This window comes from Tauraco erythrolophus, chromosome Z (genome assembly GCF_009769465.1).
Source record: "Tauraco erythrolophus isolate bTauEry1 chromosome Z, bTauEry1.pri, whole genome shotgun sequence".
NCBI classification, from domain to species: domain Eukaryota; kingdom Metazoa; phylum Chordata; class Aves; order Musophagiformes; family Musophagidae; genus Tauraco; species Tauraco erythrolophus.
In genome coordinates this window covers 88,168,089-88,193,010 of record NC_141496.1, presented here as the reverse complement: position 1 = coordinate 88,193,010, position 24,922 = coordinate 88,168,089, and the positions used below count along the sequence as shown (strand labels likewise).

Genomic DNA, 24,922 nt, shown 5'->3' with positions numbered 1-24,922 from the left:
TTCTTATCATCATAGGTATGTTGTTTTATTATATCAGAAATGTTTTAACATATTCAAACTTGACAGAAAACAGAGAAATGCAAGAGAGTGCCAACAGCGAAGTCACATTCTGGATCTAGCAACACACTGTCCCATTAGAAAAAAATTTATAACACATCCCTTAGCATCCTCCTAACACCCTAATTAGAAGATTTCCTTCTCTTAAGCATCATTTTCAGCAGGAAAAGAGACATCCCCCAACACATGACAAACACCTAGTGTAAAGAAGGCAGGTTACGTTTTGCGTTTGGCCCTTCTAACGCCTGTTAAAGCCAGAGGTACAGAAAAGGAAAGGCCTTTCATACTGAAGACCAAGGAATGCTACTCCTTCCTTCCTTCCTTCTCCCCTTCCTTCCTTCCTTCCCTCCCTCCGGCCTTCCTTCCCTCCTTCCTTCCTTCCTTCCCTCCCTCCTTCCTTCCCTCTCTCTGGCCTTCCTTCCCTCCCTCCTTCCCCCCTTCCTTCCATCCTCTCTAAAAGATTCATAGATTTCATAGATTTTCTAAGTTGGAAAAGACCTTAGAGATCATCCAGTCCAACTGTCCCTAATCTCCCACTAAACCATATCCCTAAGTAGTTCATCCACCCTATTCTTAAACACATCCAGGGATGGGGACTCAACCACCTCCCTGGGCAGCCTATTCCAGTGGCTGACAACCCTTTCAGAGAAGAAATATTTTCTAACATCCAACCTGAACCTCCCCTGACTAAGCTTATACCCATCTCCTCTTGTTCTATCACCCATCACTAACATAAAGAGCCCTTCCCCCACCTCCCCACCATCCCTTCTCAAGTATTTGTAGGCTGTAATCAGGTCTCCCCTCAGCCTCCTCTTCTCCAGGCTAAACAGCCCCAACTCCCTCAGCAGCTCCCCATAAGTTTTATTTTCCAGCCCCTTGACCAGTTTAGTCGCCCTTCTCTGGACCCGCTCCAGGAGCTCAATATCTCTCTTAAAGCGAGGGGCCCAAACTGGACACAATATTCCAGGTGCGGCCTCACCAGTGCCGAGTACAGGGGCAGGATCACTTCCCTGTTCCTGCTGGTCACACTATTCTTGATACACGCCAGTATCCCATTGGCCTTCTTGGCCACCTGGGCACACTGCTGGCTCATATCAAGCCGGTAGTCAACCAACACCCCCAGGTCCTTCTCTGCCAGGCAGCTCTCCAGCCACTCTCCCCCGAGCCTATAGCGATGCTTGGGGTTTTTATACCCCAAGTGAAGGACTCTGCACTTGGCCTTATTAAAGCTCATGCCATTGGCCTCAGCCCAACGATCCAGTCTGTTCAAATCCCTCTGAAGGGCCTCCCAAGATGAAAGCATCTACTGCAAAAGACCGGGTGCTGATGAATTACTAGTGAGAAGAGGTGACATCACCAACGTTTTTTCCAGCCATTACACAGCCCTAAGGGAATCAAAGACTCTGGAAGTCAGTACCGGATACTCATCCAGCAATCTGTACAAACAGACGAGCATTTTTCTATAGAAAAACAAACTATATGGAGGAAAAGAGTATTTTGGTAATCAGACCTTAGTAACAGAGCTACTTTCACAATCCTGCATTGAAATAAAAACAAGTGACTCCATGAAAATAGAAAAAAAGACCATTTAAAAAAATCCACTTAAATCACAATAATAATAATAATAATAACTGTACATTTAGGATGTTGCTGCTTTTCATTTTGCTCAGCCCTATTTGGCTTTATTATTCCTTCTCAGAACTGACAAAAACATTTTTCCCAGATAATAAACCCAATCGAAACCATAATAAATCAACCTCCAAGACTAGTCAATAATTAATCAATCCCTCTTTTAATGTATTTTGAACAGATCCTCCTGTTCAAAAACCGTTTAGGACTCATCAGTCTCAGTGCAGTGTGAGTCCTGAGACAGCCTGACCCCCCACCCTCCAAAATCACACTGCTTGTGCTAAGAGAAAGAACAACACGGACCGAGCCACCAAGCGTAAGCACACGTAAGCCAACATCTCCAAAGCATCAACTCTTTCTGATGGCTCAACAGGGTTCTGTCCTGTAGCAGCTTTTTTTCTGCACTGGGCCAGGCTGACACCTGTGGCATGCACAGTTTTAACGGTGTGAGAGCTTCAGGTAGCCCCTTTCTCTTTGCCTTTTTGTCAGCATCACAGCCTGACGGCTCTGGCAGAACTTCAGTTCACACGGGTTGCTGCCATTGCCTTTCTGCTTAGCATTTCCTACACAGCTCAGATGCGCCCTACCCCCAGGCTGGTGCCTGTTCTAAAGGTTTTTAAGTTCCCTTTAGCCACTACTTCTATCCATCCAGTCAAAACTCCAAGGATTCTTGGCTAGTTATAAAAACGGACAGAAACGTGTACAACAGAAACTTGCCACAAAACAAGAAACAAAGAGTGTGTCTGTAGGATTATGTTGAGGAATGGATTACAAGCCATGAGATCTGCCCTGTTTATCTTAACAGGAAAGACCAAAACGTTCCACAGAAAACCAGTCTCCGTGACAGATTCATGTAAGACTTCCTCAACTCCATGGAAGAACACATGCCATGTCTTCGTTTGTGAGCGTCAGCTGTTAGAGATGATCCCTATGGTTAAGGCTACCATCGACTAGGAAAACAGCTACCACAGTTTTGTGCTATCATACAGGAGAGAGGTCAAAAACAATGATGGGTCCAGCTCAAGATCGTAACAAATTATACGACCACTGCTTCCAAATTAAACTTTTTCTTTACCCTGCTAACAACAACAACAAAAAGGATGAAAACATTTAATGGGTCCCTGCCATTTGCAGTATTGGGTTATTATTTTCAAGGCTTTACAGTACTCCTTTAAAAACAGCACACTCTGTACAGAGGACAGAGCTTTCGGCAGGACCAACACAGGACTACTGCATCTGTTCCAGAAGAGACAAAGTGAAAAACAACCTTCATAAATTTTCATTTACAATGTAAGAGTCATTCATTCAATCTCGATTCTTTACTGAAATATGATACACACAGAAATTAATATGCTAAGAAAATATAGTAAGATACTTCCATCTTTCTCTTGAGGAGGGGATACCTTATGTAACACATGCTAACCTGCTCATCTATTCTCAGATGCAAATGCCCAGGATGTCTGTCCCAGCCTGGTGATGAAGTCAGTCTATCAACTTGGCTATCATAAAACCAGCACAGAATACACAACAAAGCCAGGCTGTCGGATTCAAGAAAGCAAAGCAAAAAATACAGACTGCAGGTTTTGCAAGAAGACAAAGGAGAGGTACAACAGAGAAAATTTACTCGTGTTAAAAAAAAAAAAAGAAAATTAATTCACAGAACATGAGCTGCATTCTAATAAGACTTTTTGTAGAAATATTTATTATTAGTAACGACGGATGTTTATGTAAAGCACTTTTTACTAAGGACTATTTCATGTCTACTAAATGAGTAATTTTCTGAAGTCTGACTCATGACTGATTTGGTTTAAAGTGAAAATGGGAATAGCACTCTGATTCCAAAAACAATTGTCTACACAGAGTTCAATCCAAAGTGATAATTCTGAAACAATTTCAGATTAGAATAGATTTTTTAAAAGGCAATCTTTGCGTAAAAATGATACTAAGAACATATTAAGTTTTAACAAAATGTTATCCTCTCAGTCGTTCCTATCTTTTCTCTAGAGAACCATGTATTTACTTCCTAAACTTAATTTGACGTTTATATACTGTCCTTACAATTATACAGGAGGAGAGCAGGGTTAGGCTGGTTTTGCAGAACACTGAGAAGGAAAATTTTGATTTTATTTTGTTTTGTTTTTTAAAAATTCTCACATCCTGTAGGTCATCTCATAACCCTAAGAGAAAAGGTTTCCTTTAGAGTCTCTTTACAATAGAAATGGACTTTGAATGATACGTATTTCCAGATTTCAATTAATATTTGTTAATACATAATATTGAAATAAATATTACTCTAAATAATCTTCTCACCAAGCCTAATGAGCATTTCCCAACACCTTTTATTTGGATTTGGGAAAGCTGAGTCCCAGACAGAGCGGTATCAGCCTGAAGAAGATGAAAGATGAAGAAGCAAAATTAAGAACATTCCAGTCTTAGCCTCTGAAAATCACCAAAGCTAGCAGAGGAACTCTTTTGCTGTCACACTCAAACTATATAGATTTTTTTTTCTGCTAAGATCTCACATAGACAATTTAATTACGATTTCCTTCATTTCTAGCAGTAATTGTACTCCTCCTGCTGGACAAACAGAAGCAATAACCACAATCCATCTTTCTGACAGTGTATCAATTACAAGAGCTAAGAATACTAGGAAGCAATTTTCTGTTATAAGACCTGAAGCTGGAAGGTTGTATCTCTATCCAAATAGCTTCCTCTATTAGCTTTAAAGCAACCACCCTTTCCTTAGTATACTTAATTTAAAATGTTTGGGTTTTTATTACTTGACTCGTTAAAAAATAAAACCACAAGTTTTCAGTCAGAAGGAAATACTAACATGCATCCAGCGATCATATTTTCATAATGCATTAATCAGTAGTGATGAAATTATTATTTCACAACAGCATTAGAAGCAATTTTAATTCTACAGCTTCTGTTAAAAATCTCTATTTTATCTCCAAAGAATAAAGATTAAGATAAAGGCGCACTGCCAAAAAAATCACAAGTATTTTTAATGAGCAGGAAGTAAGATAATTCCAGATGGCTGTTTAGAAAAAATTACCCTGTTTTTTGAATCTGTGCTAAACACTAACCCCTGTCAATTCAGAAAACGTAAGCTCTTGGTTACAGCCAAAATTTTGACAAAGAACAGCGTTTCCGTGACAGGTAGAAGCTACTGTGGTCTCCAGAATGCTGTGGTACCTCAGCTTTAATTTATAAACAAAGACTAAAAGAATCTTGCAGAATGCTGGCCTAAAACCCTAACTAATAGTAAGCAAATCTTCTCACTGTTCATTTGATGTCAAAATTACATAATTCTGACAAATTATTCTGTGACACGTATGGCATTATATCCTTAGCAACACTTCAAAAAATCAGCTTAATGGAGCTCTGATGTCATCTTCCAGGCAGATATACTGACTAGACATCCAAACAAATTCTTCTTAATTTTCTGTACTTCAGTGTGTGCCCCTCAATCCTGCAGCTGAAAAACTGAGAAAGATAAACACTGTTGAGAGTAACACCAGATTTAAAAGAGGTCTGAACAGACCAGACCTGCTGTGTCTACTAAGTTTTTCTATATGGTGTAACACATTTATCTCTCTGGGGCACAGAATGTTATATACTATAACACAGATCTAGTTTTTCCAAATGAAGACTGTCATTTGAAGTGTCCATATAGTTGATAAAGCCAAAAAACCCACAACTGAAACAAAACAAAACTAAACATGGGAAACTTATCCACTCTTCAGGCAACTACATCAAACTGGGTTAAAATAATTATTGTGTATGCATCCTGCCTCTTAACCTGTCACATCTTCTAAACGGTGAATATTAAAAGTAAGTCTCTCTCCAAAAGAATTGAAATTAACCCAGTTAAACCATCAAGAACAAAGTCTTATATGTGTCCATTTTTTGAACAGTTATTATTAATAACCATTTATTTTTACCTCTTACCTCGAGGTTGTAAACTGTTTGAAGTAAACATGACTTCCCTCTTCCTCTCTTGCACAGACCATCCCCAAGCAAATAATTTGTTTCCCTTTCACCCTGCTTTTAAAAAGCAAGGCTAACAAATAGAACTTGGGTTTGTTATTAAACACAGCGTAATTACTCAAAGTTAGAGCACTCAGGGACTCTCACAATAAAAAGGAAATACTCTAATATTAAATTAAACTATTAGAGAAGCACTGCCAATATCATATAAAGATTTTATCTTTGGAAAATAACATTCCTTCTAGAAGCACTACAATACCCAATCCAGTACTCAGATCAATACCACTGAGAAGCATTTGCTCCTGAAACCTGCAAACCTTGTGCACGGGAAGCCTTCAGAACACAGAAAGTATGAGATCACTCTGTCCAGAAATGCAGTAGGTTAACATAGTTTATAAATTACAAAGTTTACAAAGCTACTGAAACTAGAAGCAAAGGCGTTTACATTTAGTCACCTTTCAAAAACATTAACTTTCCAAAAACCCCAAATGTAACACATCCACAAGGAATTTTACTTCAACGACAGATTTCTTCACTAATACAGAAAGACTGCAATTTCATATACTTTTTAACTTGAATGTTTCTACAACAAATCAAAATAGCTTCCTTAAATCTTACAATGCCTGTAAAACAAGGCGAATATGAAAAGCCCATTTGCAAAAAAACTGGAAACAAAGTGAAAAATGTGAGTACTCCAACTCAAGAGACATTTTACAGGTTTGTCTCAGTTTACAGGGCAGTGTCTATGGAAAGATGTCCCAAGCAGATGGCAAATTCTTCCCTTTTCCACATTTCTAGTGTTCCTTAAACCCTTTAAATGGAAATATTCATATAGATGAAAAAATTAAAAAATTAAATTCCTTTAGAATAGCAGTTATTTTAAGAGAGATTTGCAAAAATCCTCAACTTTGGTACACTCTATATAATCCAAAGTTGGTATCTATCAACTTGAGTAAAATGCTTTTATTGGTTCTGGATGATCCAAGGAGTACAGTCTTCCCACATTTTCAGCTCTCCTTTGACACACTGTCTTCACATATGTTTTCTTGGGAACATCACATCCACTGCAGACTGATTTATGAGCAAACAAGAACCTTGAAAGGCTATGCTTCATTCTTTTCCAGAAGTAGAATTTTTCAGAAAGTTTACTATTCTTATTTTATATCATTTAGGATATAAAATAATACAACAAACATAAATCTTTCAATGAAATAGAAAGTGGGATTTGCCTTACCCATAACCAAAGGCTAGTCTCCAGCAGCCTTGAAAGATCATAGAATCATAGAATGGTTTGGGTTGGAAGGGACCTCAAAGATCATCTAGTTCCAACTCCCCTGCCATGGGCAGGGACACCCTCCACTACACCAGGTTGCCCAAAGCCTCCTCCAACCTGGCCTTGAACACTGCCAGGGATGGGGCAGCCACAGCTTCTCTGGGCAACCTGTTCCAGTGCCTCACCACCCTCTGAGTGAAAAATTTCTTCCTTATAGCCAATCTAAATCTACCTTCTTTCAGTTTAAAGCCATTAATGGGTCTGACTTCACCAGAAGAGAGTATGCTTGGGTGTCACAACAACATGGAATAGAAAATCTGCAGCACTTCAGTACTTGGAAAAAATCTCAACAAAATTTAGAGTACTACCCATTTCTGGGATGTCTCCATCTCTTCACTTGGGACATCTGGAACGTTATCTAATTTTGAAAATGTTTTAAACTTTTTTCCTAGGTTTCTCTCTGCAGTGCTCTTCTATTTGTTACAGTTCAGTACAAAATCTATTTCAGATTTTGGGTGTAAGTTTTTATGTTTCTTTATGAGCAAGATCTTACAACATTTTCTTCAAGAGTATCAGCTTTGTTGTTCTAGCACTTTCAAGCATTCAATAACTTCCAAGCAAACTTCTTGAATATTCCAAACATTAAAGATAATAGACATAAACAAGCACCAGATAGAGACGTTACAACTTCAATTTCACAATGGAAAAAATTCCGTAATTTTTTACTCTATTCCAATGTGCAAGTCAATTTTCTCTGATTGTGTGCTGAACTGTGTTTTGCTGATGACAAGATGTTGAAATATGGTAACAGCATAAAGTCCAAGTAAAATAAACCAAACTTAATTCTCCCTTAACCCGCAAGACCTTTTCAAAGCAACACAAACTATTGCTTCAAAAGCAATGTACATTTTTCTCCTTTCAGAACAACCATGTTTTTTCTCATTTTTCCGGCAGTATCAGCATTTTTAAATAGGGACTTAAGACAGGAAAAAAATATACTCTGCATAAGTTTTCTTTGGAGAAAGTAAAAAGAAATCTGAATACACCTAAAGTAGTTGCCTTGCTTCTTCCCAGTATTCACTAATCACTTCCAAAGGAACCTAACTGGTCTGTCCTCCCTTCCTAGATTTCTAAGAAAATAAATGTTGTGTTTTTAACACACAGAAATCACATATACTTTTAGAATGGTATTGTGTTACTTAACCATAAATCAGTTTGCTCACTTGATAACACACACTTAGATGAACTCTCTTCTCTGTCAACAAGTAACTCAGCAGAAACATGTAGTGATTAGATACCAAAATCACACTGCAGTACTAGCTATTTAGTCACTTCGTAGACAAAGAGATTCTTACCCAATTTTCTTTTTTCAGAGGCAAAAAGTAGTAGTAGTGGCAGAAATCAAGTATCAGCGTGTAGGAACTAAGGATCTGACTGTAGAAGCACAGCTGTAAAAACAGCCAATGATTGTCTTCACCAACACAATTATTAATCCTACAGAGAAATAAAATATATATAAAGACAGAAATACAGACACTTTAAATCTGCAGTTACAATACTGTGAATATGAAAATTTGTAATTACTTATGGAGGAAATATAAGAACTACTGACCACTTCATTCTTAATCAAAGTGATGGACTCTGTGTTAGAGATGGCAGTTACTGTAAGCAGTAGTTTCCTTACATTGCCACTTAAAGTGTAGGCTGCATTACTGAGATCACTGCTTAGAACAGGAGACATACTTCTCTGTATCTTCATACAGCAAAGACAGTCCCACAATTTTAAGTAATACTCAAGTTACCAAATTATTTTTTTAAAGTCTGCAAAATTTCACAGTAATATGTATTATCTTCTGCTGCTCAATGCATTTCACTGATTGTGAACTATGTAGAGTCCAAAAAGTGGAACTGCAAATGAGTGGTTTTAAATAAATGTGATCGCAGTGTAGCCCAATGACAAATAGGAATGATTCCCAATGACTTAGGAAGGAGCCTAACACACAGAAGACAGAACAGGCATCTCTATTCAGAAACTCCTTCTGCGTACTCCAACATAAAGGAGTAAAGGAGTCACAAGGATTCTAGAATATGTATCAAGAACAAGAGTAAAAACCTTTGAAATCTAGGTCTAATCCGCCTCATAGAATTTACATTGATGCAAAAATGTGGCCGGGGTGCAATTTCCTACAAGCATTGACACACACATCGGGGCCAAGCTAAGCCATAATGACAAAAGCACTATACTGGCACTATTTTCTGAAGCAGCGACTGACAAAAAGGGCAGTTTTAAAAATGGCTAAATCAACACAGGATGATCCCGATGTCAGTTCTGTCCTCTGCAGTTCATCATTGCTGTCTTGCTAGAAATTATACCTCACAACTACTGACAGCAATGTTTATTTTCATTTTAAGCTACAAACAATCAGTTTAAATGGAGGATTTTAGCCACTTCAGTTCACTTTGACTGAAACTACTTAGAGAACACTAAAATAAGCAATTTCACTACAAAATCAGAGATGATATGACAAGTGGGGCATAGTGTGAGTCAGTAACATTTTCCGCTTAGTGCAGCCACTCAGTAAACTAAAAACCCAAAACTGTCTAAAACCATGATCTACTTTTATTATTATAAAGAGCACCCCATCCTATGTTGAAATTGTAATCTTTTATTTCAGTCCAAGAAACATAAATATTGTTTAGTTTCCCCACGAAAAATATTTTTCACAGCATCACAAACCAAACTGCAACAAATGAAATAAATCTGCTATGTATAAATTATGTTCTGATCAGTTTTAGGAGTAAAAATCCAATTTTTTAAACAAAATGCGTGAATTTTCAAAAAATATGTGGCATGTAACAATCTGACAGCGATCAAACATTAGGCTGCAACAGTTCTTACCGTCAGTTTTACTTGTAGATATAAGAAAGTCTGAAAGCTGTTCTTTCCCTGCTCTAAACACCTAAATGATTAAGCCCTACTGGGAAAGAAGTATGACAAATGAGCAACTGTCAGACTATAACTTTGAAATGATTCACTAAAACAACAGTGGACTGTCAGAACAAACTTCCTGGTCTTACCAGGGACAGTGATGATCCATCCTCCTCACACAATGTCCACAGCGACTGCAATGGTGCGAACGCTTAGGTCTCATCATATTGCATTTGTTACATAACTCCCAATATTCTCGTTCTAGGTGGAAACACAAAGTCAGATTAGAGAAATTTAAACTCAGTACAGCACACTCCTGATAAATTTATACGTTAGTGATTCAAGGAGAAAAAAGAAATCTTACTATGATCTGAGAAGGGTTAGCAGCACATTAAAAAACTTTTTTTCCACTGTCACCTTAATTAAACTGGAAGATATTATTGCTGCTCTGTGCCAGTTTTCTTCTCCAAAATCCTCTCTCCTTGTATATATATTTCTAGGAAGTAATTATTACAGCACAAAAGCTGCCACATAATTCAATTATTTTCTTACACATCTACTGTGAAAAAATGTATCTGCTAGACAGAACCATCATACAGTCCCCCTGCCATTCCAAAACCTCCCGAGAAAACAGTGCTACTTGAATTTGTCAAAGCTAGCTAACTGAAATGAAATAAACAATGACTACTTCAGGAGCATGTTCCATCTCAAAGCATTCTAAGACATGCATCTCACAACACTCAATTTTACATATAAGGCAATCAAAGAACAGATAGAGGATAGGCTTGTATGTAAAAATATACGCTATTTCTGGATGCCCAATGTGAGATTCTTTAAGCTGATTTCCAGAGATACTGAGCAGCTGAAACTACCAGAAGCTATTATTGCTCAGCTTAGCTATTATTTATCTCAAATTGCACCACCCAGATTAGAGGAAGCCTTTGAAAAAGAGAATTCAAACGATATATTGAATCGTAGGCCCCTCTGAAGGGGGGCCTACAGGAAATCTGGAGAGGGACTTTTTATAAGGGCGTGTAGTGATAGGACAAGGGGCAATGGCTTTTAACTGAAAGAGGGCAGATTTAGATTGGATATAAGGAAGAAATTTTTCACTCTGAGGGTGGTGAGGCACTGGAACAGGTTGCCCAGAGAAGTTGTGGCTGCCCCATCCCTGGCAGTGTTCAAGGCCAGGTTGGAGGAGGCTTTGGGCAACCTGGTGTAGTGGAGGGTGTCCCTGCCCATGGCAGGGGGGGTGGAACTGGATGATCTTTGAGGTCCCTTCCAACCCTAACCATTCTGTGATTCTATGATATTCAGAAAGTTCCCCTTCACATGGGAAACAAATCACACCAACACTGTAATACTTCCATTCACAAAAGCATGTATTTTCTGTCTTTGAGGAAAACAGATGCATGACTGAGAATCTTACATACTTTGACTGTTTGTTTCTACCTAAATATAACTTTTCTGATGCAGAGAAATTTCTTAAAACCCTGTGGAAAAAAAAAAACCAACAAACCTTAGTTTTTACAGTAGGGCATTCTGAAATTTTATATAGTAAAGCATTGTCCCTATGTAAACAAAATAAAAAATTTAGCACTTCTGAGCCACCTGCTGGCAGCTCTAATCTTGTTTTTCTTGCTGCAAAATAACATTTGGACACTGGAACTGAACAAGCCAAATATATGAGATTATTAAACTAGTAACAATGCCAGGGGGAAACTGAATCATAGTTTGTTCCCAGTGTCACAGAGGTGTCACTCCCTAATAGGGTAGCTACCAGCAGAGTTTGGAAACACCCCAACCTCATTTTTCAATACAATTAATACCGTGCAAAAATGTAAAAGAACTGAAGTGCTATTTTAGAAAGTACAAAATTCCCGATCTAGCACACACAAAATCACAATATCATTGCCACAGCGAAGCCTAAGTGTTCCATCTTCAGAAGTACCTATAAAGTATCATTGCTGTATGAAATGAATGGAGCATGAAGAGGTTCGACAGCTATTCAAAAAGATCCCTTAAAATAAAAAAAAACCACCTGTGCACAAAACGAATTTGTACTAGTCCTGGTATTTTGCACGTAAATGAACGTTCAGTCATAAATGTAATTTTCTGTAACTGTACTGAGTCATTATTCTCCAGCTCGGGTTGCAGCATCCATGTTGTTATTCCCACAGCAAGAACTCTGACTGCAGAACTAAGTTAAACTGACTTACTAGATCAAAGGCTCAGTTACCAGGAACAGAAAGAACACTGACATGAGATCTGCTATCAGTGTTTCACATCTGAATCCCAGGGAGATACATCCCTTCCTGCGACCTGCTGCCTAGTTTGTGCACACTGTTAACATCAGTGCTGAGGCTGAACAGATCGTATGTCCAAGCGCATCATCCTAGATTCTCACTAACATCAGGAAAAGAGAGCAAACTGTCAATCCTGGCATCCACCACTTTGCAAGACAAGACTGAAATATTCGCCCCTCACTTCATTTGGTACATTTTCTACATTCCAAAAGTACTTTCTGTCAATGTGACAAAGCTCATGTTGTTTAATAGCCTTACTCCATTCTAAACTGCTATATAAGAGCCTTCTGCATTAGACAAGCACCTTAGAATAACATCATAGAATCATAGAACAGTTTGGGTTGGAAGGGACCTCAAAGATCATCTAGTTCCAACCCCCCTGCCATGGGCAGGGACACCTTCCACTGCACCAGGTTGCCCAAAGCCTCATCCAGCCTGGCCTTGAACACTTCCAGGGATGGGGCATCTATCAGTTTATAAAAATACCAGCTTTCTCTGTGGAGAATTATTAAGGTTTCAAATTTCCTCCATCTTCTGGAGCATCGGATACTATACAGGAATTGTGGGATAAATTCACATGGACAGAAGGGAATTGTCAACATCTTAAGTTGCTACTCTACAGCAACACAATGTAATTAGTATCACATTTGTTTGGTTAACAGCCCATACAAACTTAAGTGACCAAAAACCAAACTGTACAAAATGCATAGGCAAAATCCAGTGTAAGAGTACCTTCCACCACCGTTCTCATCATCTTATAAACTTACTCAGAAAAAAGGTGTGGAATTATAATGACTAATCACCTCTAAACATTTTTTTTATTAAATATTATCAAGTTACTTATATGCAGTATGTTTGAAAGGCTATAACACAAAAAAAAAAATCCTTCCCATGGAAAAATTTCCTAGCAGAAGTTCCTACATAACTAAACTTCTGATGGAATACAAGTTTTGAAAAAGAAATTTTTAGTCTACACAAGAGAAAGTTCTAGAAATATACAAGTTGAAAACTGATGTACCAATTTTAATTTCATTAACAATATAGGCTTCAGCAGAGACAGTTCCTGGTTTCCACCAAATCTCAAAAAATCAAATTGATTCCTAATTGTTTTGAGGACATTAAAATAACTTTTACTCAATTATACGGAAACAATTTAATGTACCTGTAATTGGTATGGTTGGGTTTTCAGGTAGCTTTCCTGGATCAGCTACTGAAGCTCTTAGTAAAGAAGCTATACAAAACAATGAGCAGAAGTAATAACCTGAAAAAGCAAATAAGCATTTCTTGGACCTTTTCAGGAGCACAAAATATCTACTATACGCTGCATCAAAAATACAGATGGTCCAGCACTGAGCTGGAAATTACTCTGCCTTTTCACTCAATCCCAGATATATTTTTGTATTATACAGCCCACAGTATTAAGAATTCCCCAGTCTTAAAAACAGGGAGGAAAAGGTAGCAGCGAACACTGTTATGATAGCACCAGCTGGATGTCACTATGACCTTACTCCTGTATTTAAGAAGTTCCTCCAATGTCTTATCAAATAAGAACCAGTCGTTCTACACCTCAAAGCTTCTATGGGAAAGGACAATTCCCGATGGTCCATCTACACTTTAAAAGCCTTTTCCCCTGCAAAACCTATTAGCATAACTCATATTAGCGGACCCATCAAGGGATACACGACAAAACTAACAAAACTCAGTTTGTGAACCATCAGGACTACCATCCCAAATTCTGACAAGCACTAAGAGTTGTGGGTCTGAAATTCTGTCAACGAGTTCTAGCTACAAGATCTGAAAGCCATATTAATGCTTTTGCTGAGTTTCCACGCAAATTTTACCTAATGTCTTTGAAATGAATGAAGTGTCTCAACTTCTCAGAATACAAAAATGTAGGATGCGTCCCAGTACTCTTATCCTTCAACTCATTCTTTATTTTCTGACTTTTCTCTTACATGCTAACTACTGCCCAAAGATACTATTTTTACTAGTAGAAAAAAAGGCTAAGTTAAATTGACTTACACAGAACTGTCACAACTGAAATATGTCCCTCTTCATAGTGAGGGAAAAGGATGACTTTCGGAATGAAGATTGTGTTGTACAGCCAGACAAAGATAATCAGACCCATGCAGCACCAACCCTGAGGGTCAACCACGAAGTGAATTCGTCGTCCCATTGAACACAAACAGGTAATAATCTGCCACGGCCCAGGAAGAAAAGATTATCCTAGAGAGATAATTAAAAAAAAAAAAAAAAAAAAGAAATTAGTATATTAACTAGTGTCATGCAAGCTACAGGGTTCCACATACATTCAAATAGAAAAAAAAAAAAGTCAGCTATTGATTTAAGGAATTAAATGAAAACTTACAGACATTTCACACACTATTCAAATACCAAGTAGAGAAATATTTTATGGTTTCATTAACTAGTTACATCTCACTAAAAAGTAACATTTATCATCAAGATGCAAATAAAACAAGTACCTGGGAAAACTATTAAGTGATAGGTAAAGCAAGCAACTGTCAGTCAGCTGGCAGCAGCAAAGGATATAAACACTAAAGAACTCTGTCATCGAAATAAAAAGGCTGCAAAACAAACAAGAAATACATGAAGTTATTTACGTTATACAAGGATTCATCCCACCTACCTACTGTAGTCTCCCAACTATATTTCAAAATTATTTTTTAAAAGCTTCTATGCTAAAATTTTCACAAGCTTCCCTAGAAATGTTTAATTTTTCCCTGCTTAAAAAAACTCCTTCATGCCATTTATGCCAAACTAATAGAGAAAGGAACCACACTACTCTAACGTATTTCTTGTAGATGATTAAGAGTTATCATACAACAGTAAGTTTTCTCACTGTTAATCACACTTAAAACATCAAGGTTTCCATTCTGATAGTTTAGTGTGCTGGGTTCTTTTTTGGTTTAGACTGAAGAAACCCCACCAAATCCTACTGTATGAACTTCAGAGCTTCATAAGCTGATCTTCATAAAACAACCACACTAGAAGTCATAAGCACTATTCAGCTGAACCTTCAAGGGAAGGACTCCTACTGTTAATGTCTTTGTCAGGCTGCCTTCACAGAAGTACCTTAATATTGCAACACACACAAACCCCAAGCTACTCTCCTACCCATTAGTTTCCCTGATTTCTGAGCTTCTGAGAACTTGTCTATTTCAGATGGATTTCAAAGAATCGTAGAATGGTTAAGGTTGGAAGGGACCTCAAACATCATCTAATTCCAACCCCCCTGCCATAGGCAGGGACACTCTCCACTACACCAGGTTGCCCAAAGTCTCATCCAACCTAGCCTTGAACACTTCCAGGGATAGGACAGACACAACTTCTCTGGGCAACCTGTTCCAGTGCCTCACCACCCTCTGAGTGAAAAATTTCTTCCTTAGATCTGATCTAAATCTGCCCTCTTTCAGTTTAAAGCCATTGCCCCTTGTCCTATCACTACACACCCTTGTAAAAAGTCCCTCTCCAGCTTTCCTGTAGGCCCCCTTTAAGTACTGGAAAGCTGCTATAAGATCACCCCGGAGCCTTCTCTTCTCCAGGCTGAACAGCCCCAACTCTCTCAGCCTGTCTCCATAGCAGAGGTGTTCCAGCCCTCGGATCATCTTCGTGGCCTTCTCTGGACTTGCTCCAGCAGCTCCATGTCCTTCTTGTGTTGGGGACTTCAGAGCTGAACACAGTATTCCAGGTGGGGTCTCATGAGAGCAGAGCAGAGGGGCAGAATCCCCTCCCTCGACCTGCTGGCCACGCTGCTTTGGATGCAGCCCAGGACATGGTTGGCTTTCTGGGCTGCCAGTGCACATTGCCGGCTCATGGTGAGCTTCTCAGCCACTAGCACTCCCAAGTCCTTCTCCTCGGGGCTGCTCTCAATGCATTTCCTTCCATTCCTTTCAGCTTCTACCTGTTGCACTGAAATTTCACCTTGTTTATCAGTCTGTTGTGGTTTAACTCCAGCCAGTAACCAAACACCACACAGCTGCTCACTCAAACTCCTCTGTCCCCAGAGAAATGGGGGAGAGAATTGAAGGAGTAACAGGAAGGAGATTCAAAGGGTTGAGATAAGAACAATAACTGAAATAAAATAAAAGTAATAATGATGAAAAGAATAATAAAAATAGCAACAGAATATAAAAACGAGTGATGCACAGCTCAGTTGCTCACACCAGCTGACCAATGCCTAGCCTGTCCCTGCCTAGCAATCCCGAAGAAGAGAAATCCTGAAACTGCAATCCCAGAAGACAGCGAGCCTCCCAGCCAACCCTCATTCATATACTGAGCATGACCTTGCATGATATGGAATATTCCATTGGCCAACTTGGGCCTCAATCCTAAACTAAGCTCAAATCCTAAACCAGGAATTTTGGGTCCATTGCTCCGGCCATGCTCACTCCCAGCTTGTTGTGCACCTGCACACTGGTAAAACATGGGAAGTTGAAAAGTCCTTGATGTCTTAGCAACAACTACAAACATCAGTATATTATCAACGTTCTTCTCATACCAAACCCCATACTAAAAGCAAAACACAGCACTGTTCTAGCTGCTAAGAAAATTAACTCTATCACAGCTGAAACCAGGACACAGTCAGACATGTCTGTTTCCAGGAGGTTTGCTTACTTGTTTCATGCTTGCCTATCCTCACTTGCCTTCACAATTTCTTTGCTTAATATTATCCACAAATTTCATTAATGGCTTGTTTTCTTCTTTTTCTGGATTTCTAAGCAAAATCAGACCCAAACAAGCTATCTGACATTTTTTCACACTTCTACACACTATCACAACCCTTCATTTGCTGTCTTCTAGTGCAACAGTGTTCCCTTTCAAGTACAGCACAGTATTAAGTGCTTATTTTTATCTTAAAAATGTATCCAATTTGCTAATGCTTGTTTTATAAACCCATTTTGCATACTGAATGCAGCTGCTGTGCCCTTGAAACTGTTTTTAATTTCATGATAACCATAAAAACTATTCAGGGCTATATTTACTATTCTTTTTTAATTTTGCTGTATGTAGCACGCATGCACCAGAGTCTGTTGTATACATGGTATTAATACACTACACATGTATGGACAGTCTTTAGACATATAAATGATGTATGTAATATCATACTCATGAATCTGCCAGTTCTTCATGTGCCTCTGTTATAAGTTAGCTTTGACAACCAGCAGGTTTAGAATTAAAAAACATTTCCTAAGTATGCACTGACGGAGGATCTGTCTCATCAAGAAGCTGTGGGAGGAGGTGAGCAGACTGTCAGGGATGCTGCAAAGGAGATGGACCAGGTCCCCTCCAAGACCTTGAAGCTACAGGATACCCCATTACACCGCGGAGATCCAGGCAGAGCCTTAGCTTTCCAGGCTAGGCATGGAGATGCTGAGTGAAGCCTGGGAGCTTGTGAGCTCCAGCACCAGGAAGACGGTTCCTGCTCCACTTGCAGCTCTGATTTATGGAGAAGGTTCTGAGCCCTGGCAGCAGGCAAAGACCAAAGAGCTCTGTGCAATGAAGCCTCTGAGCTGGCAGCGCCTGAGTCCTGTGGCAATGTGGGCAGGATGGGGCAAGGAACAGTGGTGGGAAACTCCCCGCTGCAGGGACAGAGGCACCTCTTGCCAGCCCAACCTGTCCCCTGACAAGGCTTGCTGTTTGCCAGGGGCTTGAGTTCTGGATACCACAGACAGGCTATTACTGAGCCTGGTAGTAGTCTGGCCCTCAGCTGCTCTTCCATATGGGCACCACAGATATACCACCACAGATATACCACACCACATATACATATATATATATACATACACACACACATATATATATTTATATATGGGCACCAGGGAAGACCAGGAGCGTGACCATCGAGCATGACTACATGGCTTGGAGTACGAGGACCAGCACCTGAGGATCAGGTGATGTCTCCTTCATCCTGCCAGTGAAGGGGAAGGACTTGAGGAGGAGCAGACAGATCCCGCAGGCCAACAAGTGGCTGTGCAGCTTGTGTCAAAAGCCAGAACTCAGCTTTTACATCCACAGGACCTTCTCTGAGGATAAAGAACTGCGGGGCGGGTAGCGATGATCCACCTGACACTATGTAGGGTAAAAGCATCTTTGCCAAGAGGCTGATTAATCTGCTATACTAAAGGAAGACTTAAACTAGGAATGATGGGAGAAGGAGGTGGTAACCTGCCATCGAGTGAGGAAGTGGTGGTCAGGGTTTGCAGACAAAGGCTGAAAGATGATGTGGACAATAGAGACGTTATAATCAAAAAAAAGGAGGTGAAGTGGGGCTACATCAAGTGTGTGCGCACACTTCATAAAGAAACACCACTTGGTTGTACTGGGATGGGGTTAGGAAAGCCAAAGTTCACCTGGAGATGAATCTGGTGAGGGATATGAAGGTGAAAAGGAAAGCCTTGCATAGGTACATGAGCAACAAGGGTAAGGGAAATGTGGGTCTGTTGCTGAACGGGGCATGATACCCGTTGAAAAGACACGAAGAAGGTCAAAATGCCTTCTTCACCTTGCTCTTTACAGGTAAGATGTGCTTTCTGGAACACCAGGCCCCCGAAATCATTGGGAAAGTCTGGAGCAAGAAAGACTTACTCTAAGTGAGGGAGGATCACATTAAGAAACCTTTAAACAAAGTGGCCATAACACTTCCATGAGACCAGATAAGATGTCAACCATGAGTGCTGACAGAGCTGCCCCTGTCATTGTGAGGCCACTTTCCATTATACTTGAAAGTTTTAAGCTGATGGGCAAGGTTCCAGAGCACTCAAGGAAGCAAGTGTCAACCCTGTTTCCAAGGGCAAGAAGGAGGATCCAGGCAACAACAGGTCTGATAGCCTCACCATGATCCCCGGGGAGGTGGAGTAAATAATCCTGGAAACTGTTTCCACACACCTGAAGGACAAGAAGGTGATGGGGGCAGTCAGCATGGATTTACGAATGGGAAATCATGCAGACTGACAGAAACACAGAGGCAAAAAAAACCAGTGGCAGCTAGAAACAGTGCTGACCGCTGAGGAATCCATCTGTTTTCCATCTTACCAGAGCAGCAGAGATTCCATGACTTCACAGCGCTTCCTCAGAAGGGGAAATAACAGCTCAACAAACAAAACAGAAATAAATAAGTACTGAAATACTTGTTTCTGAGTGACCTACTAAGTATAATGTGTGAGCAATAACCAGCAAGACAGATTCTAGAGAAAACACTAAGAATGTCTGTAAAGGAAATATATCTCGAATTTTTACAATTCAATGACTAACTTTTGCCTGCATGACATTAATCACTTTTCTGATCAAAAAATCAAACCAAACACCCTCCTCCCCGCCAAAACCCATACCTTTGATGGCAAGTTCCACAATGAAGTTGGAACTATGCAAAAAAAGGCCCCATTCCCAAGAAAAGGAGATTTTTCATCATCATCTTCTGTATCTTTTTCTGAAAGAGACAGAAAAGAGTGTGATACTCAGACAACCACCATCACTGGTTTGAAAGGAAGCATACAGTAGATTACGTTCTATTCTTCATATCTCACCTCACCGAGTGAGGGCTTCCCCTCAAGCTGTTCACAGAGATATCCAGATCCTTTGCCTCTCATGCCTGAATCATGCTGATCCGAACCATCATTCCTTGCATTTCAGTTCTAGGCCATTTCACAAGTGTAATATATATTTAAAAGGATTGAAGCTTTCAGAGAAACTGCATATACATACATGGTATATATATATATATATATAACTGCACTACTGTCAGTGCATTTCAGTTACTTAATTGTGATAAACTTGCATGCCTATTACAGTGATAAATTAAGTTTTATATTTTTCTTTATACTTTTGTCAGCAACATTGCATAAACAAGTTAATATATGACTTCCTCCAGCAAAGTGAGCTTTTTTTCCCCTCTCTCTCTTGGTTTATGTGCCATATATAAATACTTAAGGGTTGGGCAGGAATAAAGAAAACCTAACACGTGCACGTTCTGATAATTAAGTACTAGGTTCCAATTCAACTCACAGACAAGATGAATTTATAGTCTTCTCTTTTTAAACATACCTTAAAAAAAAATAAATCTATATTTACTCTTTCAAATACAATGTTGAAAGAAAGAAAGACTGATCTCAAATAATTCTGTTCTTTAGGACACATCGTTTCTGATAAGAATAACTACAATATGTAGAGTTAAAAAGTGTATGAGCAGGTTTACAACAAATCAGTAAAAAAGAAACAATTAAGTGACTTACATCCATATACACTAAGTATTCATACATGCAATGCCTTAAAGTTTTCCAACAAAATAATTTAGGATAAAATACACAACACTAATGTTGGAGGTTTCGTGGCTTTCTTCCCTCTTACGCTAATTTATAGCAATCTTTTCTAAATAAACATCTCGAACACACAGCATTTGAAAACAAACAGTAGCTGTGGCTGTGAAAATCTTCAGATTTGCCAAAACTTTCCTACGTGATCAAGAATTGTTCCTGTCTTTCCATAAAACACTTTTACTACAGGATGCTTGGACAGTATTTTTTCCTAACCCTTTCCTGTTCAATTAATGGTATCATAAACTCTATTTGTCCACCACAACCACCTCCAACATGACTTCTGATGTGTCATTCATTGAATAATGAGATCACAGAATGAGTCAGGCAGGCAGAAAGTCACTTCCTAGAAACGAGAAAGCTTTGCACTAACCCGAAACGTTAGCATGAAACAAAGATTGTTTTAATAGGTTCGTTTGAATGCAAACTTCAGAAAAAGTATACAGTTTTGCATCAAGACTGTCCCAAAACATACTTAGAAAATTCTGTTTCATAAATAAACCAAATACAAGCACTACTCAGTTTCTCATCCTAAGAAGCACAAAAATCACATGTGGTGACATCCTGCTCCTTGAACATTTATGGCTGTTGCCCTGATACATAACTAGAAACAAGATCCTCTACATTCTGCCTCACTTGAGCCCTCGACTTCCACTTCAGTAAAAGTAAGACTTGTGAAAGCTGACTTCCATAACTACCAGAGTGAGAAAAACACCACTTTCCAAAAAGGCTGTATTCTATGCAATTCATACAGAAAGAGGAACAGAGTGTAGAAACACAAGAGATACACTTGCGGTAATACTGGTGGTAGCCAAGGCAAGGCAAGGCCATAACAGTCAACAGTGTCCCTCAAATTTTGGCTACAGCTGTGGTTTTAGATCTGTGACTTTCCTGAAATCTTAAGAGAGGCTGCCAAAAATTACTGATATCAAAGTAAAAACACACTTCGCCAGGAAAAAAAAAAAAGTGGACTTGAACCAAGCAAGTACATTTTAAAGAAGTCAGTTATGTGTGTCACCAAGCGTCAGAAAAGAATTATCATTATGCCTTTCTCGGCTCTTCCATTTAACAGAACTGGTGTCTGAACAACCAGTGAATACAAACAGCAAGATAATTTGCTGTGACGAAGCCCAACATACCTGGCATTGCACGTGCTGATAGGACAGATGGCTGTCAGCACAGACAGTGGCACCACACAGTTCTTAGGTGCCTGCCTTAACCAGCCTGTCAGCAGCCAAGACATTCCCACCCAATTCTTTTTTACAGATAGGATCTTGCAAGGCGTACCTGTAAACATCTACTGCATTCATGGAAGATGCCAGATGGGCTTGGACAGGAATCTGGCTTGATATTAACGTATAAAGGCTACATCCTCATTGATCACAAATCCATGAAAACTCTCTTTCCCCACTGCGGATCAAGCAACCACTTCTAGACAGACAACATACACTACTTAAGCACATCCCTGTTTAGATTCTTAGTGCAAAGGGAAAGAAGACCTACAATTTCATTTTTACCAACCACTGGAGCTGGAAAAGCAGAGCCCAGAGAGGTAAGAGGGCACTGTACTTCCTTGTGCTGCACTGGTGGAGCAGGCAGCCAACGAAACCCGCGCACCTCTCCCATCACCACCTCAAAAGCAGCAAGCACCCTCCTCATTTCACAAAAAAAAAGCAGCATTGCAGAGCTTCGGGGCAGGCTGAGAGAGCTGGGGCTGTTCAGCCTGGAGAAGAGAAGGCTCCGGGGTGATCTTATTGCAGCCTTCCAGTACTTAAAGGGGCCTACAGGAAAGCTGGAGAGGGGCTTTTTACAAGGGCGTGTAGTGATAGGACAAGGGGCAATGGCTTTAAACCGAAAGAGGGCAGATTTAGACTGGATCTAAGGAAGAAATTTTTCACTCTGAGGGTGGTGAGGCACTGGAACAGGTTGCCCAGAGAAGCTGTGGCTGCCCCATCCCTGGAAGTGTTCAAGGCCAGGTTGGATGAGGCTTTGGGCAACCTGGTGTAGTGGAGGGTGTCCCTGCCCATGGCAGGGGGGTTGGAACTAGATGATCTTTGAAGTCCCTTCCAACCCAAACCATTCTATGATTCTATGATTCTATGACCACAGCGTTTACTTATTTACCCCACAGTAAGCAGACACTCACGGAGCTCGCTAAGGATGTCCGTCCCCCAGCACTCCGGACAGAAAGCGGCGCCCCTTTAGGTGAAGCCAGCAGCGGCAAAGCCGACACCCGCGGCTGCTAACGCCGCTCTAACACCGGCACCGGCGACAAGGGGACCCCGCCGCACTCGCGCCAAAGCCCGCCTCCGCTGGGCCCCGCCACGGGGCAGCCGGCGGCTCCATCCCGCCGGCTCGGCCGCCACACTGCCGCAGAGACGCCCCTCACGGCGGCCATGAGCCGCGCTGTCCCGGGCGAGGCGCGGTGACGGCGGCCCCCCCCGCCGCACCCCCCGCCCGGCCGCCCCCTCTCCCGCCGCCCCCCTCCCCGGGGCGCGAGGCAGAACCAACCGTCGGGCGAGGCCGGCAGGAGAAGGGAGGGGCCGCGCTCACGCGCCCCTCTCGCCCCCGCTCTCCATGGCAACCGGCGGGGGCCGCACGCGCCCAGCCCCTCCCGCCGCCGCCGCCGCCGCGGCACTTCCCGCTTCCGCCGGTGGGAGCCGCGCAGGCGCGCGGGGAGCACGCCGGCGGCGGGGCCGGGCCAGAGCTGGAGCGAGGCGGGACGGGCCGGACGGCCCCGCCGCGGTGCGTGAGCGGTCGGGCCTGCGCGGCGGGAGTCTGTGGGAAGCGCGCCTGCCCGTATCCCCGTGGTGGTGGAGCGCACTGGCGCGGGCCCGTTCCAGAGCGCGGGTGTTAAAGACGAGTCGTGTCCCCCCCCCCCATCTCTGTGGTGCCGTTCTGCGAGCCCTGGCGATGTCGGTGGTGGGGACAAGGCGCCTGGCGCTCTCTCCAGGCGCCTGTCGAAAGCTCGCTGCTGACTGTTGTACTAGTGAGTGTTTATAGCGTGAAATCCTATGAGCCTTCTGAAGAGATGCACGTTTTGCCTCCTATACTGCATAAAAATGGTTAAGTCAGCATTAAAGGCCTCCATCTCACTGCGAGGAAGAGAAGGACAGCCCCCACCGTGAATCATAGAATGGTTTCGGTTGGAAAGGACCTCAAACGTTGCTCACCAACATAAGCTGCAGCTCCAAGGCAGGTTGTTGCATCTCCCACAGCCAGGAGGAAATGGCCCGTCTTTTGTAGGAAGGGCCTAAACCTTAATTAATTACATGGTTACAAATTCACACCAGCTGGATGCATATTCATAATTCCCCCTTTTTATTTGCCAGGTTTTTTTAAGGCTTTAAGGTGAGCAGAGACCCAGTTAAATAGCTTCAAAGATTCTTCAAAGATTTTAACATTCTGCTGAACATTCTGACTCCATAAATTCTGGCTTCCTTCTTTCTGTTGGGGTAGCGGCTTTACCTTCTTTGTCAAAGGAATTCTCACTCTGGCTCTGGGTCTCTTTCTATCATCATTCTACAGTCACATCGAGGTCACCAGATGTTGCTCACCAACATAGGCTGCAGCTCCACAGCCAGGAGGAAATGGCCCGCCTCTTGTAGGAAGGGCCTAAACCTTAATTAATTACATAATTATGAATTTGTACCAGCTGGATGCATATCCATACCTCAAAGATCATCTAGTTCCAACCCCCCTGCCATGGGCGGGGACACCCTCCACTACACCAGGTTGCCCAAAGCCTCATTCAACCTGGCCTTGAACACTTCCAGGGATGGGGCAAGAAGATAAGGACCTTTTGCTTCTCAGAATCTTAAAGCCGTCCATGAAGAAGAAACTATACCCTTGGACTACCAAGGTAACGCCACCCTTCCAGCTCGTCCAACACCTCTGTGAGACCCTGGCATTATCTAGCATCGTAGATCAGTAACTGTAGCAAGATGTCGTGGTTTAGCCCGATCCAGCAACTAAACTCCACACAGCCACTCTCTCACTCCTCCAGTAAAGTGGAGAGGAGAAAAATGTAATAAAGGGACTGAGGGTCGAGATAAGAACAGAGGGAGCACCCACCAACCATGGTCCTGGGCAAAACAGACTCGGATTTCTCAAAACAATTTACTAACGGTTACTTAAAAGGACAAAGGGAAACAAAACCGGTTACTTGGGAGGATAAAAAGAAACAAAACCAGATCTTAAAAACAACACCTTCCCCCCCCCTGCCCCTTTCCTTTTTTTCCCTGCTTGACCTTCTCCCCCCAGCGGCGCAGGGGGACAGGGAATGGGGGAGTGCAGGTCAGTTCATCCATGTTGTTACTGCCGCTCCTTTCTCAAAGGATTAGGAGCCCTTCCACCCTTTTCCCGTGCTCCAGTGGATCCCCTACTCACGAGGAAAATCCACAAA

The 24,922-nt window shown here is 41.3% G+C and overlaps 1 protein-coding gene across 3 annotated transcripts in view; it reads right to left on the bottom strand.

The window, feature by feature from the left end:
- ZDHHC21 (zDHHC palmitoyltransferase 21) overlaps nucleotides 1-14,406 on the bottom strand; it is a 31,138-nt gene extending 16,732 nt beyond the window's left edge. The window contains exons 1-5 of one of the 3 annotated variants that reach the window (XM_086629607.1): nucleotides 14,327-14,371; nucleotides 14,210-14,239; nucleotides 13,350-13,448; nucleotides 10,031-10,142; nucleotides 8,308-8,446 (exon numbers count right to left, since the gene is read on the bottom strand). In XM_086629607.1, the coding sequence (XP_086485733.1) occupies nucleotides 8,308-8,446; nucleotides 10,031-10,142; nucleotides 13,350-13,448; nucleotides 14,210-14,239; nucleotides 14,327-14,363 (417 nt within the window). In that variant the 5' untranslated portion in view covers nucleotides 14,364-14,371. Of the gene's footprint in view, nucleotides 1-8,307; nucleotides 8,447-10,030; nucleotides 10,143-13,349; nucleotides 13,449-14,209 lie in introns of all 3 variants that reach the window. The other 2 variants (XM_009990512.2, XM_086629608.1) reach the window with 2 other exon arrangements.
- Between the last annotated feature and the right edge of the window lie 10,516 nt (nucleotides 14,407-24,922).